This window comes from Hesperophylax consimilis, unplaced genomic scaffold (assembly GCF_061612785.1).
Source record: "Hesperophylax consimilis isolate HC1 unplaced genomic scaffold, BYU_Hcon_1.0 scaffold_48, whole genome shotgun sequence".
Lineage (NCBI taxonomy): Eukaryota > Metazoa > Arthropoda > Insecta > Trichoptera > Limnephilidae > Hesperophylax > Hesperophylax consimilis.
The window spans coordinates 467,427-492,572 of NW_028301278.1; the positions used below are offsets into that span (position 1 = coordinate 467,427).

At 33.4% G+C, this 25,146-nt stretch overlaps 1 protein-coding gene and 1 long non-coding RNA gene across 2 annotated transcripts; both read right to left on the reverse strand.

Annotated features, from left to right (window-relative positions):
* Positions 1-7,789: 7,789 nt before the first annotated feature.
* Positions 7,790-13,966, reverse strand: LOC149408861 (uncharacterized). The gene is made up of 6 exons (XM_089650368.1): positions 13,917-13,966; positions 13,488-13,712; positions 13,092-13,283; positions 10,827-12,913; positions 9,805-9,975; positions 7,790-9,554 (listed from the first exon to the last, which is right to left on the reverse strand). The coding sequence occupies exons 4-6, from the start codon at positions 11,572-11,574 to the stop codon at positions 9,310-9,312; spliced, it is 1,164 nt and encodes a 387-aa protein (XP_089506494.1). The 5' UTR covers positions 11,575-12,913; positions 13,092-13,283; positions 13,488-13,712; positions 13,917-13,966; the 3' UTR covers positions 7,790-9,309.
* A 4,350-nt stretch (positions 13,967-18,316) lies between these two features.
* On the reverse strand, positions 18,317-20,752 carry LOC149408862 (uncharacterized). The gene is made up of 3 exons (XR_016305359.1): positions 20,339-20,752; positions 19,341-19,634; positions 18,317-18,418 (listed from the first exon to the last, which is right to left on the reverse strand). It is a non-coding gene; the product is annotated as an uncharacterized LOC149408862 (long non-coding RNA).
* Between the last annotated feature and the right edge of the window lie 4,394 nt (positions 20,753-25,146).

Consider the following 25,146-nt stretch of genomic DNA (forward strand, 5'->3'; position numbering starts at 1 on the left):
TTTATGTTGGTTGATACTTACCTAACCAATAGATCACATTGATCAGATTTGGGAGTAAAATTTGTTTTTCTTCTTTCTACCATACAATATGTATATAAACAACACAATCATTTTTTTATAACACTTTATTGATGTAAATATTTCAAGTTCCTATTAGGTTGATTTAATTTTTTTGATCAAGTATTAACAGAACAATCCTCTTTATACTTCAACCAAATCATTCAAGCGACAGTAAAATTACATATTTATCGAGGAAAAGTCTACTTCAGCAAAGGTATAATTACCTATTGATCTCTTAGCAACAAGCAATAGTAAACATAAGGCTAGCTTTAAACTTGTAAGTTTTTTCGTAAATTTACGACTTCTAGCCAATGGGCATATTGCATTTTGAAAATCCAACGTGCCCATTGGCAAGAAGTCGTAAACTTACGAAAAAATGTACAAGTGTAAAGCTAGCCTTATGATGTATTTTATTAATGATAGTCGTAATATACAATTTTAATGCTACAAAACATAATAATTTTATGGTAACCCATAGTTTAAAACTATAATAATTAGCTAAGAAAATAAAAATAATATTTGCAAGAGAACAGTGATTTACTTTACTTACTTGAAGAAACTTACCCTGCAAAATTTAATTTACAAAAATTTTAAAAGATATATTTTACCCGTACATTTTGGTATGCATATTGTAACGCAATTTTTATAGAGAAAGATATTAAAACAATAATATTTACAATAATTCCTGAACAATTTTATTTAACATTCGTAAATTATTTATATTACAAACTATGAAATATTTATTTAAAAACAAAAATAATTGCAAAATAAATGAAAACAGAATGAGCAAAAGAACAAATAATATATTTCTTTGATGGGCGGACATAACAGTATAACTGCATTTTTGACCATTTAACGATTTATATGAGAAAATGTGTCTTGTGTATGCCGGCATCAATGGTATTAACAGTATAGTTACACCAGTACTCAAAACATAAATAAACAACTTTGTGCCCATTAAACTAACTTAAAATACTTGAGCTCATAAGTATAAGATTTATACTCGTAATGACAATCACCTCTTTAGCTCAAAGATTCGGTTCAAACCAAGTTCAAACAGAATAAAAGTACTTGTACTAGATGGTACACACGTGCAAAAAGTAATTCGACACATTTCTTCAGTTTCATAAGTATAAGTGTACCTTATACTGTTACATCCACCGATAATACTTCTAAATGATTTATGCCGCTAGGCGTGCCTATGAACTTGTACTATTGTGACCATCATGAAGTTTGTCACTAGTAGTTTTGACGTTTGTCATTTGCTTTACATTGTTGTGATTATTTTGTGTTCTGTGGATTATTTATTTACTTATCTCAATTAATTATTATTACAAAATGAAAAGATCTCGGCGTTTTATGGAGATGATGAAAAATTTAAACAAGGCTTGTGGTAAGTATATAAATTTTGGATAATGTTTCCTATTTATATCAGTAAATTTAATAACAAAAGTTTACAAATTTTAACCCCAAAAAAGTAGAATACCTAGGAATACATTCAATCATATGGATACCAAATAGAGATTAAATTAATTTCATGTATGGCTTTCTCCAACTTTAGATCGTTTTTATATCCCTGTTTATAATAAAATAGAGAAATACCTGTTTTATCTGTATACCTAACCTATGTACCTATATGATGGTGTTTTATCCTTAAATAATATTATGATGGTGCCTTATTCTTTATCTGAGATTAATGTTAATGTATCATAAATTTATATTCTATAGGAGCTCCTGATGAAGGTGTTTTGGATTCCTCATTAAATAATAAAATTGAATCTAACAATGTGCCAATGCATATACTTTCATCAAGCAATGAGAAAATGCAATCATTGTCAGACGATAGTGTTTTACAAGTTATAGGTATGTACAATGTACATATTATAATATACCAATTGTATATATATCTATATATATATATATATATTTTTTTTTGTTGTTATTTAAATTTAAAATACGTAAATCTTTCATTGGAAATTAAATGTTAGTTATTGTGATACTGGATAAGTTTAACATAATTATTATTTTTCATTTTGCTTGATCTGTTTTATTATAACATTATATTAATTTACATAAACTTATTTTTTATAGGAACGTACGGTCAGGTTGCTTTGGAGCCCACTCGACAAGCTATGAATATTACTTCAACAAGCTATGACGTCATGCCTTTGTCTGACAATAATTTTTTACAAGTTTTAATATATAATAAAATATTAAAACTTGTAAATAATAAAGCGAACTACCAATGAAGTTATTATAAAAAATCTAAAATATTCAAATAGGTTTTTTTTCAAAATAAATGGAAAAAGGGAGAATGTTTGCCGAGGTTGCTTTATGAAAATATTAGATGAAAGTCAAATGTTTGTTACAACAGTCATCTGACTGAGGGTGACAAGGGAGTATTGTGCCAATCCACAAACACTGTGATGAAGAACTGGAGAATGTTAGAAAACACATAAATTCATTTCCCTCTTACGAATCACACTATACCAGAAGAACTAACGACAAAAAATATTTACCTGCGCATTTAAACATACAATTAATGTACAATGCAATTAAGTAACAATACTAAGTGTCACAGTCAACACGTAAATTTTTGCTCCACACAAATTAATAATTATATTAAAATTAAGAGCTTAAAGTAGTGTTTTTTACCCACGAGTACTTTACCATAATCAAAAATTAACATTGTGTACCAACAGTTGCAGCTGGCTAACCGGTAATTCTTTATTATTAATTAAAATTTCAACTGTCACTGGATTCCATTAGACACACACATACAAAGCCGATTAGAAGGAAGAATACTAATACAATCAAAGTTTCGAAGAGTACAAGTGAAACGCCCACCCACTTCTCGCCATAGACAACGCATGAACAGGGTTGTCACTGCATCTTATATAAATTATTAATATACAAAATCCAATTGCAAGATGAGTACCACTGATGCACTATCATATATCAACAAGGCTAAGGAGGAAATTAGTGCTTTATATAGTAATATTACTGATCCGGCACTTAAACTAACTAAAGATCAGATGACTAAATTACTAAACAAACTTTCCAACCTCTCTGGCACCATGCTGGATGTTGGTGTCAAAGTTGGAATCCTCGAGGGACAGGTTAAGTCATATGAACACATGGTCTTCTCAAAATTGATAGAATCAACCTCACAACATGAATCTTCATATTTACCAAATTTAACAATGTGCGAAGCTGCTGACGAGCTCGAGGAGAGGAAAAAACGTTCGAAAAACATTATTATTTTCAACTTTCCTGAAAGCTTGGCCTGCTCTCAAATTGACAAAATTACAGATGACACGACAAAAATATCAAATACACTAACGGCCATAAACTCAACCATCACCAAGGCCAACATCACAACCTTTCGTCTGGGGATAAAAAAAACGGACAAACCCAGACCTCTAAAAGTGATGCTTGACAATCCCACCCAAGCCATTGATATTTTGCGAAAAAAAAATAGCATAACAGAGTACCCTGGCATTAAAATTTATTCCGACCAAACTCCAGCCCAAAGAAATTATCTCGCCAATTTACGATTAACCCTAGACCAAAGAACCCGAGACGGTGAAATAGGTCTCACAATCAAATATAAGAACAATAAACCTGTTATTGTAAATACAAAAAACTCCCCACGAAACTAACATTTTACTACCAAAATGTTAGAGGTTTGCGTACCAAGCTCAACACCCTAAGGTGTAATATTCCAACGATAAATAACGATGTGTACTGCCTAACAGAAACCTGGCTTCATGAAAATATATCTTCCCCTGAATTAGGCTTCACCAACTACGATGTTTACCGGCTGGATCGTGAAAATATTATTGGCGGCGGGGTTTTAATATCGATCAGAAAGATGTTCCATTCAAAACTATTAAAACTAAAAAATAAAAACATTGAACAAATAGCTATATTAGTGAAACTCAAAGCAACAAAAATAATAATTGTGTGTGTGTATATCCCCCCCCAAGTTAGTGCTGATGTGTATTGTAAACATTGTGATGAAATTGAATCTTTGAAATTGAAATATCCTGATGCAAAATTAATAATTTTTGGGGATTTTAATCTCCCAAATGTAAACTGGGTACAACCCACCGAGTCTTCAAATCCCATTTCTGCTAAAGCCCAATTAATCATTGATATCATCAACTTTCTCAACCTTAAACAATTAAATCATGTTAAAAATATAAATGACAGAATTCTTGACCTTGTCATATCAAACATAAATAATAGTAATGTCAGCGAATCGCGTGAATCAATAGTATCCATTGACTCTCATCATCCCCCTTTACAAGCGACCATTTATTTGGCACCCATTGAACTCCTTAGTCCCCAACCTCCCGTTCACGAACTAAACTACAAGAAAGCCGATTATAATCAAGTGCGGTTATATCTTTCTTCGCTCAATTGGTCCCGCATTTTTATGTCTACAAACGTAGAAGAAGCAACAAATGTGTTCAACTCAAACCTTTATGATACTATTGAAAATTGCATACCAACTTCTATTGTAAAACGTAACGACTGTTACCCAAAATGGGTTAGTACTGAACTAAAAAAACTCATTCAATGTAAAAAAATTGCCCACATTAACTTTAAATCCGATAACTCCACTGACTGCTATAAAATTTTTTCTGTTTTACGAAATAAATGTAAAAGTCTATCTAAAAAATGCTATTCAGATTATATTACAGATGTAGAGCAGACTATCAAGTCAAATCCAAAACATTTTTGGAATTATGTGAATTCTCTTAAAGACAACAACGGCTGTCCTCGATCAATGTATTCAGGGCGAAAACATGCTGACAGTGATCAAGAAATAGTTGACCTCTTTGCTGATCATTTCTCAAGTGTTTATGAACAGAAAAATGATAATGTAACTATACCTGAATTTAAATACACCAATGTAACTGACATATCAACATGCCACATTTCTCTGGATGATGTTAATACAAAGATCAGATCTCTAGATTGTAAGAAGGGGTCAGGTTCTGACAAAATTCCACCGGTATTCATAAAGGAATGCGCTCAGTTTATAGCAGCTCCACTTCAACACATATTCAATCTGTCACTTCAAACTGGAATATATCCTGATCCTTGGAAACTTAATCACTTGACACCTGTATTTAAATCAGGTGATAAAAATTGTGTTTTAAATTATAGACCAATTTGCATACTGTCTACCACCCCGAAAATGTTTGAAAGTATTGTCTTAGATAAAATTGCTGTTAAGTTTAGGCATATTATTACTCCAGAACAGCATGGTTTTGTGACCGGTCGGTCTACCACAACCAATCTTCTATTGTATGAACACTATATCTGTGAAGCTTTCACGTCTCGTGCACAAGTAGATTCAATATATACTGACTTTTCAAAAGCCTTTGATAAGTTAAATATTAATATCCTTCTCGCGAAACTGCAAGCCCTTGGTATACATGGATCATTCCTAAAATGGTTGAATAGTTACCTCTGTAACCGCGAACTGATGGTAAAATTAAATAATAAAGTCTCATATAAATTTAAAGTAACATCTGGAGTTCCTCAAGGCTCTCATCTGGGCCCACTTCTCTTCGTATTGTTTATAAATGATTTATCTTTATGTTTCGAAAATGTCAAATTCATTCTATTTGCAGATGACCTAAAGCTTTTTAAGATTATAAAATGTTTAAATGATGCACTTATCCTTCAGCATAATATAGATAGACTTGCTAGCTGGTGTGAAATAAACAAATTATTCCTAAACGTAAAAAAGTGTTTCCACATGTGTTTTTACCGTTCACGGACTCCAATAACCATATCGTATTCAATTAACAATAATGAAATTGCATTAGTACCATTTATCAAAGACCTTGGTGTTATTTTTGACAGAAAACTTACCTTTGATCGTCACTGTGAAACAATTTCCAATAAGGCCATGCAAATTCTAGGTTTTGTAATGCGTAACACAAGGACTTTTCAAAACATTGAGTCAATTAAATTACTCTACTGCTCTCTTGTGAGATCGCACCTAGAATATGCATCTCCTGTATGGTCTCCGATTTATACCTGTAACTTACACCGCTTGGAGAAAGTACAAAGAAAATTTCTTCGATACGTTCAATTCAAATTGAGACAGCCTGTAATTGATATCTGCTATAATACATTAATGTCTGGTCTAAATCTACCACTTCTTTCTACCCGGCGAACTATTAATGACATTCTTATACTTTTTAAATTACTGAACAATCTCATAGACTGCCCTCAAATGTTAAGTGTTATAAATTTTCGTGTCCCTGTTAAATCAACTCGACTCCACCATCTTTTCCACAGTGACAATCATAACACTAACTATTTGTATCATTCACCGTTGGCGCGTTTTCACCGCACTGCCAACACGTATACAGACCTTTTTGATATTTTCAAAACCTCACCGTCTTGCATCAAGGCAAAAATACTTGGTTATGAATGTAATTGATATGTTTGTGAAATGTTAAATGTCTGTTTGTACTGCATCATACTGACTGTTGTGTTCTTCTTTATGTGTAACATATATATGGTGTTCTATACATATACATTCCACATATATACATATATGTGAAATGTATATGTATAGCATCAATAAAAACTGCTTGTGGATGTATTATTTTAATGAAAAATGCTATTTCTAATTGTCAAGTCTCTGACAGCCCTGAACTGTGTACTTATAATCCCATGTTTCACATTACTGTAAAAGCCTTTTATGGCGTTTAATAAATAAATAAATAAATAAATAAATGCGTATCGTGAAAGCGTGACAACAAAACCTGTCTCACGCAAAACATATTCTCAAGAATTTCATAAGTTGAAATTGAAATTTAAGTTGCCAAAAGTTGACACATGCCATCTATGCGATGTTCTCAAAATGAAAATTGAGACAACTGCGGATTCAAATGAGAAAAAAAATATTGAAAATGAGCAAAAAAAATCCCCATATTTTAGCAGATTCTGCATTTGTCTCCAAACAAGCAGACAAAGAGAGGGCCCAGAATGACAGTACTGTAGTCAGTTACACATTTGATTTGCAGCAGTGTTTGCCAACACCATATCTACGAGGAAATAGAAATCCTACACTTAAGCCAGGCAAGTGTTATAATGATGTTCTTCCAATATCAAAAGAAAAGAAGAAGGATATTTTGGCACTTTTACCATTAATTCATCCCGTGTATCACAATTTAAATCCCGAGACTCATTGCCGGATATTGAACAATTCAAATAATATTTTTGTGTAATGTCTGTGCTAAAATACATTTTTTAATGCAAATATACTTGTACTTTTATTTCACAAAATAATAATAAATATTTTTTAAATAATGGTTTTAATAAGATAAATATGCGCATTTCTGTCATATTTTCAGTGGTACAAACAGTACAAGATGGTCTCAGTAATATAAGTAGACTAATTAATATCATTAATTGAGTGGTACAAATAGTATAAGTTAGTTCTAGTAGTATAAGTGGACACATTTGTGTTCCATCTTCAATGGTTCAAATAGTATATGTTGAATATCTTTATTATTTGTATAAATAACACCAATGTGTTTAAATAGATTAAATAATCTGTAAATAATAACCATTTCTCAAAATATGAGTTCTGTAGCAAAATAATTGGGTTCATAATAAAGTTTTTTTGCTCTCCTGAAAAGTTACACTTTTGCAGTAAATACTCTTATGTCCGCCCATCAAAGATTTTACACCCCCCAAACCAATACTAAATTAATGCAGACACATACCAGTTTCATTGGACCTCGTACATTTAACCTTCTACCACTACAAACTCAAATGATAAATAAAAAGATAGAATATATTAAAGAGGTAAAATTATGGCTGAATGACGCAGATATTGAAACGCTTTTACTATAAATTTATTGATCCTTTCTACAACTCACTTGCTGAAACTTTGTAAACTATTGTACATAATGTTTTTTCTTTACTTTTTATAATAACTATAAACAAAACAAAAAACTTTTTCTACTAATGTATATTATACTTTAGGTACTTGAAATATAGTAATCGTTTTATATTACCCACACTCAGGCAGTGACTTAGTGGGTTTTCATTTATTGTGTATACTATTTGGTATTATATATTATGTTATTATATACTATCTATTAATATGTATAATATGTGTAAAGAAATGAAAATAAATAAAGTAAAAAAAAAATAATAATAAAATAAAAGCACTGCAGCATACCTATCAAAAAACTTTTGTTAAAAGATTGGGATGTAAAATAAAAGTTTTTGCAGAAGATTGAGGCAAGTTATGTACACAAAAACATTGATATTATAACATAATTATCAGAAGTCAGCAAAATATTGTTAAAACAATTATAAACATTTGGTTATCACCATCATCAGTTGAGTTTGTACACTGTCAAAATATAAGATATTGGTCAGTGTAAGCGATACCCATATAAAACATAGAGACGCTATGATTTATACCCTCGGGAAAGAAATTAAGATATTCCAAAATTTGAAGTCTATATATTATGAAAAGAGGGATTCGCCTATAGATGAAGATTTTTTAATAAAAATTTTGTTACATACTCTCTCTTAGTAAATTAATATAAAATGAGGCGTGTTGAAATGAAGTCGGCAATCTCCACCATAAGTCAAAAATGAGTTATATATGGCGATGGATAGAGAAACAAAAACACTTTTGGCAGCTATAAAGGATTTGGAGCATAAATGACAATGACAGTTACCCGTACATTTTTGAATAAATGTACTTAGTTCTGCAACAATAACGGAAATCTCCATTAGGGTAATGCATGGTACCTACGGAAAACACACGGCAGTATCCCTTTGGACCAATCAGAGTTACAGAACAAAAGCGGCAATTTCCATCTATTAATTGAAGAAAACGAAATAATTTACCATTTAATCACAATAAAAGATACACAGAGTGTAACTAATGGAATAAATAAATAATTGTACCATTTAATCACAATAATATATACACAGAGTGTAACCAATGAAAACAATAATTTAAAAAAAATGTATGCTTTATGGTTCATAGTATGGCAAAAGATCTATAAAAGACATTTTATGCGTATTACTCAAAATGAAAATAATTGGAGATTGCCGTCTTCGTTTCAACACGCCTCAAATATACCTACTCCTACTGAAATCATCATTCTCCTTCCTCAATCGGCGGTTTTGACAAAATAAGGATTATGTTCATGGCATGGCTAGGCATTACATATTAGGTACTCGTAACTATAAATGGTAATTTTTAAATGCATACGATTGACGGCGGCTTTCTGCTCTTCTTTGGTTATCAATCCATGTTTTCAACTGCTGTGGCTGCCTTTTTCGTAGCACTGTATTCCCCACTATTGCTTTATGACATTCATCTAATGAGGGCAACTTTTTAAGAGCTTTAAAGTCACCGAAATATTCTAAAGCTGCTATTTTTTCTTCCTCACTCCATTTCATTCTTTTCGTTTTTCCATAGGGGGATGCTGAAACACAAAATTGAAATTTCCATTATATTTTTAGTACATACTAAAAAGGTATATGACACATATACACACATATACACACATATATAGACACACTCTCCACAAAAAGACCCTCCACCCAGCATCTTCAAAGATTAGATAGGCCCAGAGGGAAATTATTTTCCTCAGGGCCTCCTGTGTGGTGTTATTATTTAAAAAAAAAAATAATAGTCCACATCTCTAATTATTGCTAGCGTTCAAAATTTCTTACTGCTGCGCCGTTTTTCACCGGATTCATTAAAAGACCCTGATATATTCATTGAGTTATCGGCATCCTTCGGCAGGCATCGATGTTTTGTATTATTCATTGTTTTAGGGATTGATCCAGGAAGACTGTCATCTGAACTCGATATTTTAGCACATCTCACCCGTGTTTCAGACCCTGGAATAAATAAATGAAATTTATTTATTTTATTTATTTGGATTTTAATTAGATTTTTCATGAAATTTTACACATTGATTACAGTAATTAAGTATAACAAGTTAAATGCAGTTGTAGTAATTGTAAGAAAACAACAGATTGATATGATAATCTGCTATTACTAAATCCGCTTTTGAAAAGCCCGGATAAGAAACCGAATTTCTTGACTATTTATCAACTCTTTTATACTCTCATGGGGCTTTTCAAAAGCTATATACATATTACAATACTAGAGGTTTAATTTGAAACGAAATAAGCAGAACATTTAAATTAAAATACGCAAAAAACAAACAGTTAAAAACAGTATGCTGCATGCGCGAATGCGAAATGTCAAGAGTCCCAACTGGTCTGGAGCCAGCGAGACTATGGCATCCCCAAGTGGGGAATGTTGTGAGGCTGATAGCAGTTGGTAGGGAGGAGATAGGAAAGAGAAGATACGGATGTGCCTGGCTATTTAGTTCTGGTCACCGAATACGGCTAAAGCCATTTCAAGCAACGTTTCAATTCGGGATAGTGGTCTGTCACCAGGGCGATACTGAAAGTATCCAGCACTCTGGAACGTGATACAAAAATATATACTGCAAATTATATTAAATGAATACGTTGTGAAGTTGATTGAATAAAATTTACTTGCAAACGCTGGGATTTGAATCCAGGATTCATAGCGGAAGATCTACTCAACAACCGAGGGCTTCAAGGAGATCGGACACCTTTGACTAATTTATGATACCATTATTTAACATGCGAATCCTGAATTTGAGTGGGTGAAATTACAGGCACCCCCGAAAAAAATAATACAATTCGAAACTCACATATTTGGTCCGCTCCAGAAGACACGGAGCTATCAAAGTGACTTGTGGAAGCCAGGGAAGTCAGACTATAATTCTTTACTATCTCCGATTGTTGTTCAAATTTGTTTTCATTGTCTGAGTCATCTTCTTCGGCTGTTTCTTCGGCTGCATCTTCGGCTGCATCTTCGGCTGCATCGACACCACCCATCGCAGCTTCCAATAATCTCGATACATTGGTAACATCCCGGACTGTTACCGGAATTCTATATATTTCTTTATGAATCTTTGTACTATGACCCATAAAGTTTGCCAGATCCGTCAAGTCACTCTCTTCGATACCTATCATTGCAATATGCGTGGCTATGTGTTTTCTTAATGTGGTACCCCTTAGTGTGGAAGGAAATGAGGCACCACATTCTTGTGAAAATATTCGTAGGAGTTCGCAAGCACGCAAATAGGGCTTTTTAATTCCATTATTTGAAGTATTTGGCACGCTGAAAATGAATTCATTATTTGGCTGTACGCCAGCCTGTTGGCGAAACTTGATTATAAGCTCTATAGATTTTAATAGAAATGGTTTTAGTAAAATGGGTACTGTTCTTCCCAATTTACCTCTAAGGGTAATACGCACAAATTGTTGAGCGTGATTTTTATGTTCGTGGGGAATTTGGCTAAAGAGATCTGAATTTACGTCGATCTTTTCCTGGCTCTGGAAATCTGAAATGGTTATTCTTTCAATCTCCCCCGCCCTTCTTCTATTGAAAATCATCACGAAGATTAACGTCGCTTCGCACAAAGTTTTCCAGGCGTTAAATTCAAAATATTTTTTCAAAATCTCAACAGAGGTTAAACATTTTGTTTTTAGAAAGTCATGCAATAGTTTGATGTCAGCCTTTGACGGTAGAATGACTTGTTTCAGTCGTCTTTGTTTTATTTGGTCTTCTATCGCCGGCTTATTGATTAATACGGGAACTTCTTCTTCAAAAAGGAGAAGGAAGTCTTCGGTCTTTTTTTTTTTTCACCATCTTGTTTTTTTACGCTTTCTGCACGAAGACAACGTCCCAGTTTTTTTATCAGAGTTGTAAGATTATTGGCAACGGCTGGCGTTTTGAACCACATAATTGATCTATCCCATTTAGCACATTCTCGAAGAGCGCTGATTGCGGAATCAAAATGTTGTGGTTGAAATATTGATGAAAAATCAGTTATTTCCTTATTAATCTTTTTTATTGCCAATTTAAACCTTCCTAGCAATCTCAGTTGGGCTCTAATCATGTCGTGTTGGTGTGTTTTGTACTTTTCACAAAGTTTATTTCCAAACACAATTAGAAGTTCATCGTACTGAATAGATTTACTAATATTATCATCTGTCAATACGGGGAAAACTTTATATCTGAGGATTTCGTTGGCTCTATTGTGTAGGAAACCGGTTAATCGTCTTCCCATTACATTTATTATACGTGATCCTTTCTTGTGGGACTCATTGCATTTCTTGTAATGAATACGTAGAGTACGTTTAGAAAAGAAACCTTTGCAATTAGCGCAACAGATGTAATCTTGGGCATTATTGGCAATATTTGGCTGGCGTTGCCTACATGTGATCAAAACACCAGTGTTAAATTTTGAATTAGTGTTATGAATAAAATTTCCCCTTTTTCTTATGGCATCAATGATAACATGTCTTTCATGATTACCTTTTGGAAGAATTGTGAATTTCTGTACATCTTTTTCATTGTTATGTTTTAATTCCAAATGGCGGGCAAACTTCGTCTGTAATGTTTTACAGTAACAACAGAAATATTTTTTTTTTCCTGAGGGATTTACTTTAAGTTTGCTAATATCGACTCCATCTATTATATTCAAAGTAGATTTTTCGAGCACAGATGAATTTCCATTTTCGAAATTTTTTGGTTCATTTTGTCTTCTGTCCGGTCTGTAGTTTTCTGCCTGGTGCAAAATTACGTCAGTTGAGTCAGATCCAAAAACAGGAGATGTGAAATTGATTACTTCTTCATTTTGATGAATGTTATTCTTTGCAGTACTTGGGAGTACAATATGTAAATCTTTTTGATATGATCCACTGGAGTTGAACATACTGGTTGGTGTGTCTAAACAAAAAATAAAACGGTGATCATTCTTCATCATATTCTAATTTGACACTAGTATTGATACTGCGAGCTATGACATCATTGCACGCTAACAGGCGTTTACTTCAAACAACAAAACTTTCAAATATACATTAGGCAGATGCAGATAGGTATTATAAATCTTAAGAATCGAACTTACCGTTTTCAGGTACCGTTGTCTTGTAGGATATTTTGTCAACTGAATCAATTCCAAAGTCACGAGGTACAGAAATGATAAATTCTCCATTGTGATTAAATTTATTCTTTGCAGTACTTGGTAGTATTATTTCGTCTATAATGGTAATCTTTTCCTCTGGGTCCACTAGAGTCGGAGTCGAACATACTGGAGTGCCTAAATAAACAGTAAAAAGGTAATAATAATTTTCAAATGGTGATTAGGTACTCAAATTTTACACTAGTATTAGAAGAGCGAGCTGTACAATGATTGTATGCTAGCTGGCGTTTACTTAAAAAAAAAAACAACCTTAATTAGTACCTACTTAAAAAAATATGAGGCTGGAATGAGAATTCAGAATAGTTTCAGAATCGAACTTACCTTTCATCTCTCGCAAATCATCAATGTTTTCAGGTACAAGTAAGTTTTTTGTCTTATGCGATATTGTGTCGACTGAATCAATTCCAAAGTCACGAGGTACAGAAATGATAAATTCTCCATTGTGATTAAATTTATTCATTGCAGTACTTGGTAGAATTATTTCGTCTATAATGGTAATCTTTTCCTTTGGGTCCACTAGAGTCGGAGTCGAACATTCTGGAGTGCCTAAATAAACAGTAAAAAGGTAATAATAATTTTCACATGGTGATTAGGTACTCAAATTTGACACTAGTATTAGAAGAGCGAGCTGTACAATGATTGTATGCTAGCTGGCGTTTACTTAAAAAAAAAAACAACCTTAATTAGTACCTACTTAAAAAAATATGAGGCTGGAATGAGAATTCAGAATAGTTTCAGAATCGAACTTACCTTTCATCTCTCGCAAATCATCAATGTTTTCAGGTACAAGTAAGTTTTTTGTCTTATGCGATATTGTGTCGACTGAATCAATTCCAAAGTCACGAGGTACAGAAATGATAAATTCTCCATTGTGATTAAATTTATTCATTGCAGTACTTGGTAGAATTATTTCGTCTATAATGGTAATCTTTTCCTTTGGGTCCACTAGAGTCGGAGTCGAACATTCTGGAGTGCCTAAATAAACAGTAAAAAGGTAATAATAATTTTCACATGGTGATTAGGTACTCAAATTTGACACTAGTATTAGAAGAGCGAGCTGTACAATGATTGTATGCTAGCTGGCGTTTACTTAAAAAAAAAAACAACCTTAATTAGTACCTACTTAAAAAAATATGAGGCTGGAATGAGAATTCAGAATAGTTTCAGAATCGAACTTACCTTTCATCTCTCGCAAATCATCAATGTTTTCAGGTACAAGTAAGTTTTTTGTCTTATGCGATATTGTGTCGACTGAATCAATTCCAAAGTCACGAGGTACAGAAATGATAAATTCTCCATTGTGATTAAATTTATTCATTGCAGTACTTGGTAGAATTATTTCGTCTATAATGGTAATCTTTTCCTTTGGGTCCACTAGAGTCGGAGTCGAACATTCTGGAGTGCCTAAATAAACAGTAAAAAGGTAATAATAATTTTCACATGGTGATTAGGTACTCAAATTTGACACTAGTATTAGAAGAGCGAGCTGTACAATGATTGTATGCTAGCTGGCGTTTACTTAAAAAAAAAAACAACCTTAATTAGTACCTACTTAAAAAAATATGAGGCTGGAATGAGAATTCAGAATAGTTTCAGAATCGAACTTACCTTTCATCTCTCGCAAATCATCAATGTTTTCAGGTACAAGTAAGTTTTTTGTCTTATGCGATATTGTGTCGACTGAATCAATTCCAAAGTCACGAGGTACAGAAATGATAAATTCTCCATTGTGATTAAATTTATTCATTGCAGTACTTGGTAGAATTATTTCGTCTATAATGGTAATCTTTTCCTTTGGGTCCACTAGAGTCGGAGTCGAACATTCTGGAGTGCCTAAATAAACAGTAAAAAGGTAATAATAATTTTCACATGGTGATTAGGTACTCAAATTTGACACTAGTATTAGAAGAGCGAGCTGTACAATTATTGTATGCTAGCTGGCGTTTACTTAAAAAAAAAACCTTAATTAGTACCTACTTAAAAAAATATGAGGCTGGAATAAGAATTCAGAATAGTTTCAGAATCGAACTTACCTTTCATCTCTCGCAAATCATCAATGTTTTCAGGTACAAGTAAGTTTTTTGTCTTGTGCGATATTGTGTCGACTGAATCAATTCCAAAGTCACGAGGTACAGAAATGATAAATTCTCCATTGTGATTAAATTTATTCTTTGCAGTACTTGGTAATATTATTTCGTCTATAATGGTAATCTTTTTCTTTGGGTCCACTAGAGTCGGAGTCGAACATACTGGAGTGCCTAAATAAACAGTAAAAAGGTAATAATAATTTTCACATGGTGATTAGGTACTCAAATTTGACACTAGTATTGGAAGATCGAGCTGTACAATGATTGTATGCTAGCTGGCGTTTACTTAAAAAAAAAAACAACCTTAATTAGTACCTACTTAAAAAAATATGAGGCTGGAATGAGAATTCAGAATAGTTTCAGAATCGAACTTACCTTTCATCTCTCGCAAATCATCAATGTTTTCAGGTACAAGTAAGTTTTTTGTCTTATGCGATATTGTGTCGACTGAATCAATTCCAAAGTCACGAGGTACAGAAATGATAAATTCTCCATTGTGATTAAATTTATTCATTGCAGTACTTGGTAGAATTATTTCGTCTATAATGGTAATCTTTTCCTTTGGGTCCACTAGAGTCGGAGTCGAACATTCTGGAGTGCCTAAATAAACAGTAAAAAGGTAATAATAATTTTCACATGGTGATTAGGTACTCAAATTTGACACTAGTATTAGAAGAGCGAGCTGTACAATGATTGTATGCTAGCTGGCGTTTACTTAAAAAAAAAAACAACCTTAATTAGTACCTACTTAAAAAAATATGAGGCTGGAATGAGAATTCAGAATAGTTTCAGAATCGAACTTACCTTTCATCTCTCGCAAATCATCAATGTTTTCAGGTACAAGTAAGTTTTTTGTCTTATGCGATATTGTGTCGACTGAATCAATTCCAAAGTCACGAGGTACAGAAATGATAAATTCTCCATTGTGATTAAATTTATTCATTGCAGTACTTGGTAGAATTATTTCGTCTATAATGGTAATCTTTTCCTTTGGGTCCACTAGAGTCGGAGTCGAACATTCTGGAGTGCCTAAATAAACAGTAAAAAGGTAATAATAATTTTCACATGGTGATTAGGTACTCAAATTTGACACTAGTATTAGAAGAGCGAGCTGTACAATTATTGTATGCTAGCTGGCGTTTACTTAAAAAAAAAACCTTAATTAGTACCTACTTAAAAAAATATGAGGCTGGAATAAGAATTCAGAATAGTTTCAGAATCGAACTTACCTTTCATCTCTCGCAAATCATCAATGTTTTCAGGTACAAGTAAGTTTTTTGTCTTGTGCGATATTGTGTCGACTGAATCAATTCCAAAGTCACGAGGTACAGAAATGATAAATTCTCCATTGTGATTAAATTTATTCTTTGCAGTACTTGGTAATATTATTTCGTCTATAATGGTAATCTTTTTCTTTGGGTCCACTAGAGTCGGAGTCGAACATACTGGAGTGCCTAAATAAACAGTAAAAAGGTAATAATAATTTTCACATGGTGATTAGGTACTCAAATTTGACACTAGTATTGGAAGATCGAGCTGTACAATGATTGTATGCTAGCTGGCGTTTACTTAAAAAAAAAACAACCTTAATTAGTACCTACTTAAAAAAATATGAGGCTGGAATGAGAATTCAGAATAGTTTCAGAATCGAACTTACCTTTCATCTCTCGCAAATCATCAATGTTTTCAGGTACAAGTAAGTTTTTTGTCTTATGCGATATTGTGTCGACTGAATCAATTCCAAAGTCACGAGGTACAGAAATGATAAATTCTCCATTGTGATTAAATTTATTCATTGCAGTACTTGGTAGAATTATTTCGTCTATAATGGTAATCTTTTCCTTTGGGTCCACTAGAGTCGGAGTCGAACATTCTGGAGTGCCTAAATAAACAGTAAAAAGGTAATAATAATTTTCACATGGTGATTAGGTACTCAAATTTGACACTAGTATTAGAAGAGCGAGCTGTACAATGATTGTATGCTAGCTGGCGTTTACTTAAAAAAAAAAACAACCTTAATTAGTACCTACTTAAAAAAATATGAGGCTGGAATGAGAATTCAGAATAGTTTCAGAATCGAACTTACCTTTCATCTCTCGCAAATCATCAATGTTTTCAGGTACAAGTAAGTTTTTTGTCTTATGCGATATTGTGTCGACTGAATCAATTCCAAAGTCACGAGGTACAGAAATGATAAATTCTCCATTGTGATTAAATTTATTCATTGCAGTACTTGGTAGAATTATTTCGTCTATAATGGTAATCTTTTCCTTTGGGTCCACTAGAGTCGGAGTCGAACATTCTGGAGTGCCTAAATAAACAGTAAAAAGGTAATAATAATTTTCACATGGTGATTAGGTACTCAAATTTGACACTAGTATTAGAAGAGCGAGCTGTACAATGATTGTATGCTAGCTGGCGTTTACTTAAAAAAAAAAACAACCTTAATTAGTACCTACTTAAAAAAATATGAGGCTGGAATGAGAATTCAGAATAGTTTCAGAATCGAACTTACCTTTCATCTCTCGCAAATCATCAATGTTTTCAGGTACAAGTAAGTTTTTTGTCTTATGCGATATTGTGTCGACTGAATCAATTCCAAAGTCACGAGGTACAGAAATGATAAATTCTCCATTGTGATTAAATTTATTCATTGCAGTACTTGGTAGAATTATTTCGTCTATAATGGTAATCTTTTCCTTTGGGTCCACTAGAGTCGGAGTCGAACATTCTGGAGTGCCTAAATAAACAGTAAAAAGGTAATAATAATTTTCACATGGTGATTAGGTACTCAAATTTGACACTAGTATTAGAAGAGCGAGCTGTACAATTATTGTATGCTAGCTGGCGTTTACTTAAAAAAAAAACCTTAATTAGTACCTACTTAAAAAAATATGAGGCTGGAATAAGAATTCAGAATAGTTTCAGAATCGAACTTACCTTTCATCTCTCGCAAATCATCAATGTTTTCAGGTACAAGTAAGTTTTTTGTCTTGTGCGATATTGTGTCGACTGAATCAATTCCAAAGTCACGAGGTACAGAAATGATAAATTCTCCATTGTGATTAAATTTATTCTTTGCAGTACTTGGTAATATTATTTCGTCTATAATGGTAATCTTTTTCTTTGGGTCCACTAGAGTCGGAGTCGAACATACTGGAGTGCCTAAATAAACAGTAAAAAGGTAATAATAATTTTCACATGGTGATTAGGTACTCAAATTTGACACTAGTATTGGAAGATCGAGCTGTACAATTATTGTATGCTAGCTTGCGTTTACTTAAAAAAAACCCTAAGAGCCATTAACCAGCGGCATTTTCAACTCGCGATCCTGCCTTTGCAACTGTATATGTATAGCGTTTCCGATGAGAAAGATTGATTACTCTCCGTACCAATTTTTTAAACTTATAACATAACTCGATATCCACTTTATTTAATTCAAAATTTGCTTTAACATATACATGCACTCAAGTAAGCAATAAAAAATGCTCAAACTCGTGATGATTAATTTTTAAATATCGTGTACTTTTTGTAAGTATTTTTTGATGATTAGTATTTATGATTTTTTAATAATGTCTAAGCAAATTAAGTGTGTACAAAAAACTGAAATATTTTAGTGTTTAAGACCGTAAATAAATAGACAAACTGAGGTATTTTCGTCACAAAAAACATGCTCGGATTTTTTTTTAATAATTTTATTTGAACTATAATTAAAATTTTGAAACCGAGCTTTACTAGATAATTTATCGATTTATAAATCTAAATGATTGTACGGTATGAAATATGTCTTGAATGATAAGGTTTGCCGTTTGAAAATTAACAAATCTGCGCATCGACCGGCAGTATAACTTTTTTATTATTAAAAAAAAAATTAACTTTTTCAAAATTTTAAACTGAGTGTCACTAGATAAAATAACAATCTTTCGTATTCTAATTATTTTTTTGGTCAAAAAGAGTCAATACGTCTAGAATTTGATTTAAAAAGGACTAATTTTCGGTATTCTCTGGTAAAGCCCTCTTAATTAGTAATTACTTAAAAAAATGAGGCTGGCATGAGAATTCAGAATAGTTTTAGAATCGAACTTACCTTTCATCTCTCGCAAATCATCAATGTTTTCAGGTACAAGTAAGTTTTTTGTCTTGTGCGATATTGTATCACCTGAGTCGAAATGGCAAGGTAGAGATATGATTAATTCTCCATTTTGATTAAATTTGTGCTTTGCATTACTTTGGGACACAACTTTTCCCCAATACCATCGGCCATCTTTCCACAAGGCTTGTGTACGTACACCAATTACAGGATTTTTTATTCGAGTTCTTGTTAAGGTTGTAAGAACATTATCCTCAAACAAAAATTGCAACTTTGCACCATCATCGTCACCTAAAAGAACATTATTGAAGTATGAATTTTAGATTTCTACCATCAGAGATTGCCAAAGATAATAATAATTACCGTAAACATGCTTGGTTTGCCTTGCCATGACATTTATACATTATTATTTATATATTATAATTCTAACTATAATTACACCACTATCCTTACGCTTAATAGGTTCATATAAATAGTTGGTAAATATTTCCCTAACCGCCGCACTTTTAGGCACAGATTATGGAAATTATACTTCGTTTCTTCTGAATTACTAGATTAACGATAAACTTTTAAAAGAAATTATTTTATTATAGAGAAAATGAAAGAAAAAATCGTTTCACTTCTTTTGAAGTGTCTCATTTTCTCGCTTTAAAAACGGCTATTTTACGACTACTTAAAGACTACCACAAAGAATACACTTACTACCAAAAAACGTTTTTAGTTTCTTAGTTTGAGTTTATACGTGAACCTATTTAAAAAAAATGTTCAAAGTTCTTACTTTAGGTAAAGTTAATAAAAAATAAAATAATCAGTAAAAATCTATTTTTAATAAATTGTAAGAACGTGATGTTTTAAAATAATTTGTGCGTATAGTTTGTAATTTGTACAATTACAAATATTTTCATGATATAAATATAAAATATTAAGATAATTTTAAAAAACTTGAACCTAATAATAATAAACATAGGAATAATTTTAATATAGTAGGTACATACCGTTAAATCTTCTCTTGCGCGTTGCCATAACGTTCACTGCAAATTTAATGATCACTCTAGATAAGCATACGCTCCACGGGAATAGTAATCTTTTGACAAACGGTGTTTTATTGAATTTATTTCACTAATCAAAGTTAAAGTATTTGAGATAAATTTTGAAGTTATTAATAAAATGGCTCAGCGATTTAAATTAACTAATAACATTGCGCTACTCGTGAATAGAAGGTGACACCGTGTGGCGGGTGCTACTAAGTTAGTAGCACCCGCCACACGTAGTACTAACATGAAGCTCGAATCTCGAATGACTTGTAAAATGTAAGTAGCTCGGAACGGTTGTCTATATAAACCCTAACCACAACAAAATAGTATCTAAAATAACAAGAGCCCCACTGTGGGCGGTAACGCCATGCGATAATGAACTCTACAGTAGCTTTCTATAGATCCCGTTATCGCATGACGTTACCGTCACAGATAAATTGTAGCGAGTATGAAACATATGAAATAAAAAAAAAGAATTTTTAACATTGTATTTTTTGAAGCCATTTTTAGATACAACATAAATAGATAAAAACAAGTTTTTGGGATGCTGAAGGAACAACCTCAAAAAGCATCATCCGTCCGACAGTTATTTCAAGCAATTGTTCTATCCCTTTCTACACGTTTTCTTAAATTGGTGGTTAATTTTACTAAGTTAGGCATAGTTTCTTGAAGCGTTTCCCAAATAGTTTCGTTTCATGGGTCAAATAAAAACATTCCTAATTAAAAAATATGTATAAATTTTTCACCTTCATCTTAATGAAAATATGTAAGACTCTTTTAGTCTAGGAGGTCACGGTCTTTTTCATAACGATCATGGATACGGTTAGATTCTATTTTATCGTTTGTAGAGTAGTCCCCTAATGCGATTAATGTCGGTCTGCCTGCTCTCAGTGGTTGCAACTAATTAATTACATAACAGATATGAGCTGCACATCTCACCAGGGCATTCCTGTATCGAGATGTGCAGCTTTACAATAATGGAATTAAAAAAATATATATAAACACAAAATCGAATTTCAGTTGAGCAGTACATTTATAGTATAGTTAACCAAATTTAGGTAAATAATAACAGAGGAACAGTAAATAAATAATAAATAACAATTTTGTAATGGAGAGTAAATTAAGTAGATTATGATTAAATAATAATAATAAATAATTATGTAGTTAAGTACCTACTTATTATAATACGTAAGTTAAGTAGATAATAATAAGGACAATGAATAGATAATATTAAGAGAATAATAATAACAATAAGTAATATACTTAATATAAAAGTATTTTTTTTATATTACGTTTAAACGTGTAGTTTAAAAGTTTTATTTATATATAGATTTAGTACACCACTTCAGATTTAAAACTTTTGTACAAAAATAATTCGGATGTGAAGGACAATTTTTTAGACTAACAATTCGGAGGCCAATGGGTTGTGTCGAAGCGTGAACCTGGCCTTTGGGGTGACTTTTAGCAGAGGTGTTCGTTAATAAATGGTTCTCGGGACGGCGCTACCCAAACCCGCCAGACAAATTGAAATGACTTTAAACGTTTTTGGTTACCAGATCTGAATAGCCAAGTTCTTCCTTATGTAACTCTTCCCCATCTCCTTCAAATTGGGAGACGGCATGGGCACCGCCACCACTGGAACCAATGATTAATTAATTAACATCCTTGCCATAGTTCGTACCAAGTGGTTCGCTACGTTTGTAACAAAGTACCATTGGTAGGTACCTACCGGATTTAAAAAAAAAATGACCCTCGTATTGTATCAATAGTCAATAGAAATCTCACAAAAGTTTAACAATCTTAGATAATATGTAACAAACCGTTAGACCGGAAACCGAGCAGTTTTTTTATTATTTAAAAGCGAGTATCAAATTACATTCAAAATTCAGGGCTGTGTTTTTTTAAATCTAGAGATGAAATTACGAATTATAAACAATTCGTATATATAATTTATTATGCAAATGTGAATGGTAGCAGAAGTCGGGGACGCCCGAGGAAGACATGGCACGACCAAGTGAATCAGATACTTGAGTCGGGCCATGTCAAGAGTCAGAACAATAGAAGAGTATGTGTGAGACGTTGTATGAATGTGAATGAGGCAAGGAGTGTGTGCCAAGTCCGAGTTGTTTGGCGGTCCGTCCTCTCTGCCTACCCCTGCGGGGAAACGGCGTGATGGCTAGTTAGTATGTATGAGACGATGTATGAATGTGAATGAGGCAAGGAGTGTGTGCCAAGACCGAGTTGTTTGGCGTTCCGTCCTCTCTGCCTACCCCTGCGGGGAAACGGCGTGATGGCTAGTTAGTATGTATGAGACGATGTATGCATGTGAATGAGGCAAGGAGTGTGTGCCAAGACCGAGTTGTTTGGCGGTCCGTCCTCTCTGCCTACCCCTGCGGGGAAACGGCGTGATGGCTAGTTAGTATGTATGAGACGATGTATGCATGTGAATGAGGCAAGGAGTGTGTGCCAAGACCGAGTTGTTTGGCGGTCCGTACTCTCTGCCTACCCCTGCGGGGAAACGGCGTGATGGCTAGATAGTATGTATGAGACGATGTATGCATGTGAATGAGGCAAGGAGTGTGTGCCAAGACCGAGTTGTTTGGCGGTCCGTCCTCTCTGCCTACCCCTGCGGGGAAACGGCGTGATGGTTAGTTAGTTATCAATACAGCTAGAGCTTTTGACTGCGCCCAAGTAATTGAAGGAAGGTTACACTGAGGATTGCGAAGTGAATGTTCTTTGTCAATGGGGAACAACCTAAGTATAGGACTATATTTAGATTTAGTTGATTGTTAATTACTTTGCTGTTAATGTTTTTGGCTTTAAAACTTTAACATAAATTATGATTCACGAAATCATAAGTATACAATGTATCTACATAAAAGAATATCTTTACTCTAATATACTAATAATAATATATTATACCTAGCTGTCTCATAAAAAATTTAGGCGTATTAGATCTGCCAAAAAATTTATATGTCAAAATGCAAAAGACAGTCATTTTAAATACATGTAGGATTACGAAAGATTTTTTAAATATTTATATTGAGGGATCAGTAGGATTTATAGGCCCTGTTAGGAGTTCTATCGAGACGAACCCTCTGATATGAAAATATCTGCAGTCGGTGAATTATTTTCCCATTTGAGCTCTGGTGAGTTGACGTGTTGTTCTTGTATTGTCTTGAATTTGTTATGCTCATATAATGCACTTGCATATTGTGGATTGACTAGATTGTTATTTGTGGAAAAGTGTATGGCAGGGTTTAGTTTTCCATTAGGGAAAATTTAACCCGGCCATAAAATCTAGAGAATAATAAAAATACTAGTTTGACATTGAGACGACAGCTATATTTTTTTCGGTAAATTTTGGAGATTGCTGGCATCGATTAATACGCTTTTTTTTAATCCTTTGATCTACCTTAATTACATTTAGTGAATCAAAAGATTTTTTCAAAAAGAAGTGCGTATTAACCGATGCCGACGATCTCCAAAAATTACCGTTGTTTCTTCGTATTAGATACCACTGTTTGTACTATAATCTACAAACTGTAAAAAAACCTTGAATATGCTATTACGTAAGTAAATAAATTTTTTCAAATGTATTTTTTAAATTAACGACAGCCCTTAGAAACTGCGAAATCGCGGCACACACCACACGCTCATCTTGCGTGTTCGCCCAACTAGCTTCACGTGATCACAATATTATTTGACAGTTTTTTGCGTTCTCATATTTCCATTTAGAAAGTTCCAAACATTCGCTTTCGTAGTTTCGCTACGAAATCTGCTAGTGTATTTTTTTTCTTTTTCCGTTCTCCTACATTTGTTGTGAATAGTATCGTTAAAGTGACTATTTTTGTAACGCCACTTTTGCGGAAAACTCCTAAAGGATGATTATGTTATTAATTATTAACTTTTTAAGTACTTTTGTAAATATACAATTTTTTTAAAGGTTGTCATGCTTCTTTTTAACTAAACTAGATATATTTTTAACCCAGTTACGTGCATTTATGTTTGAAATACTGGAATTGCAAATGCACCTGCCGCCAAGACCCGGACAAACCTCATTTCATGAACCCGGGCACCCCTGCTAAGTCACAAAACGTAGTGAACCACTTGAAGTGACCTTTGGTAGAGGTGTTCGTTATAAAATAAATGGTTCCCGCGATGGCGGTACCTAAACCCACCAGCCAAATTGAAATGACTTAAGCCGTTTTTAGTGACCAAATCTGAATAGATAGGTTCTTCCCTATCTTACTCCCCTATATGTGCACCTCACAACATACCAGAATTCAAGGTGCCATAGTCTCACTGGCTTCAGATGGTTGGTAGCAGTTGCGACTTTTGAGACCGGCATCGGTACCGCCGCCCCGAGAACCATTTATTGGATAATCAACACCCCTGCCATAGTTCGTTCCGAGTGGTACGCTACGTTTGGTGACTTACTTAGCAGGGGTGGCTGGGTTCATGGGAAGAGGTTTATCTATTTTGTCTTGGCGGCGAATGCGTTTGCCCACCTACTGCGTGGCGGGCCAGATCGGGAGATACTGGTTGCGGTTTAGTGAGACCTTTTGACCTCTCCAGCCGAACGCTCTCTCCGAACGCTCTCCTTTCACCGCAGTGGGAAGGTTGGATTCATACGTCCGTCACTCCTGGACACATTGACCCCCAGAGTTCTAATACCCACTCCTCATACCATTTTCCTTCCCATTACTTTCTTTCCTTCATTTCCATAATAAGACCTTTAATACAGCATCTTCAAAGATAAAATAGGC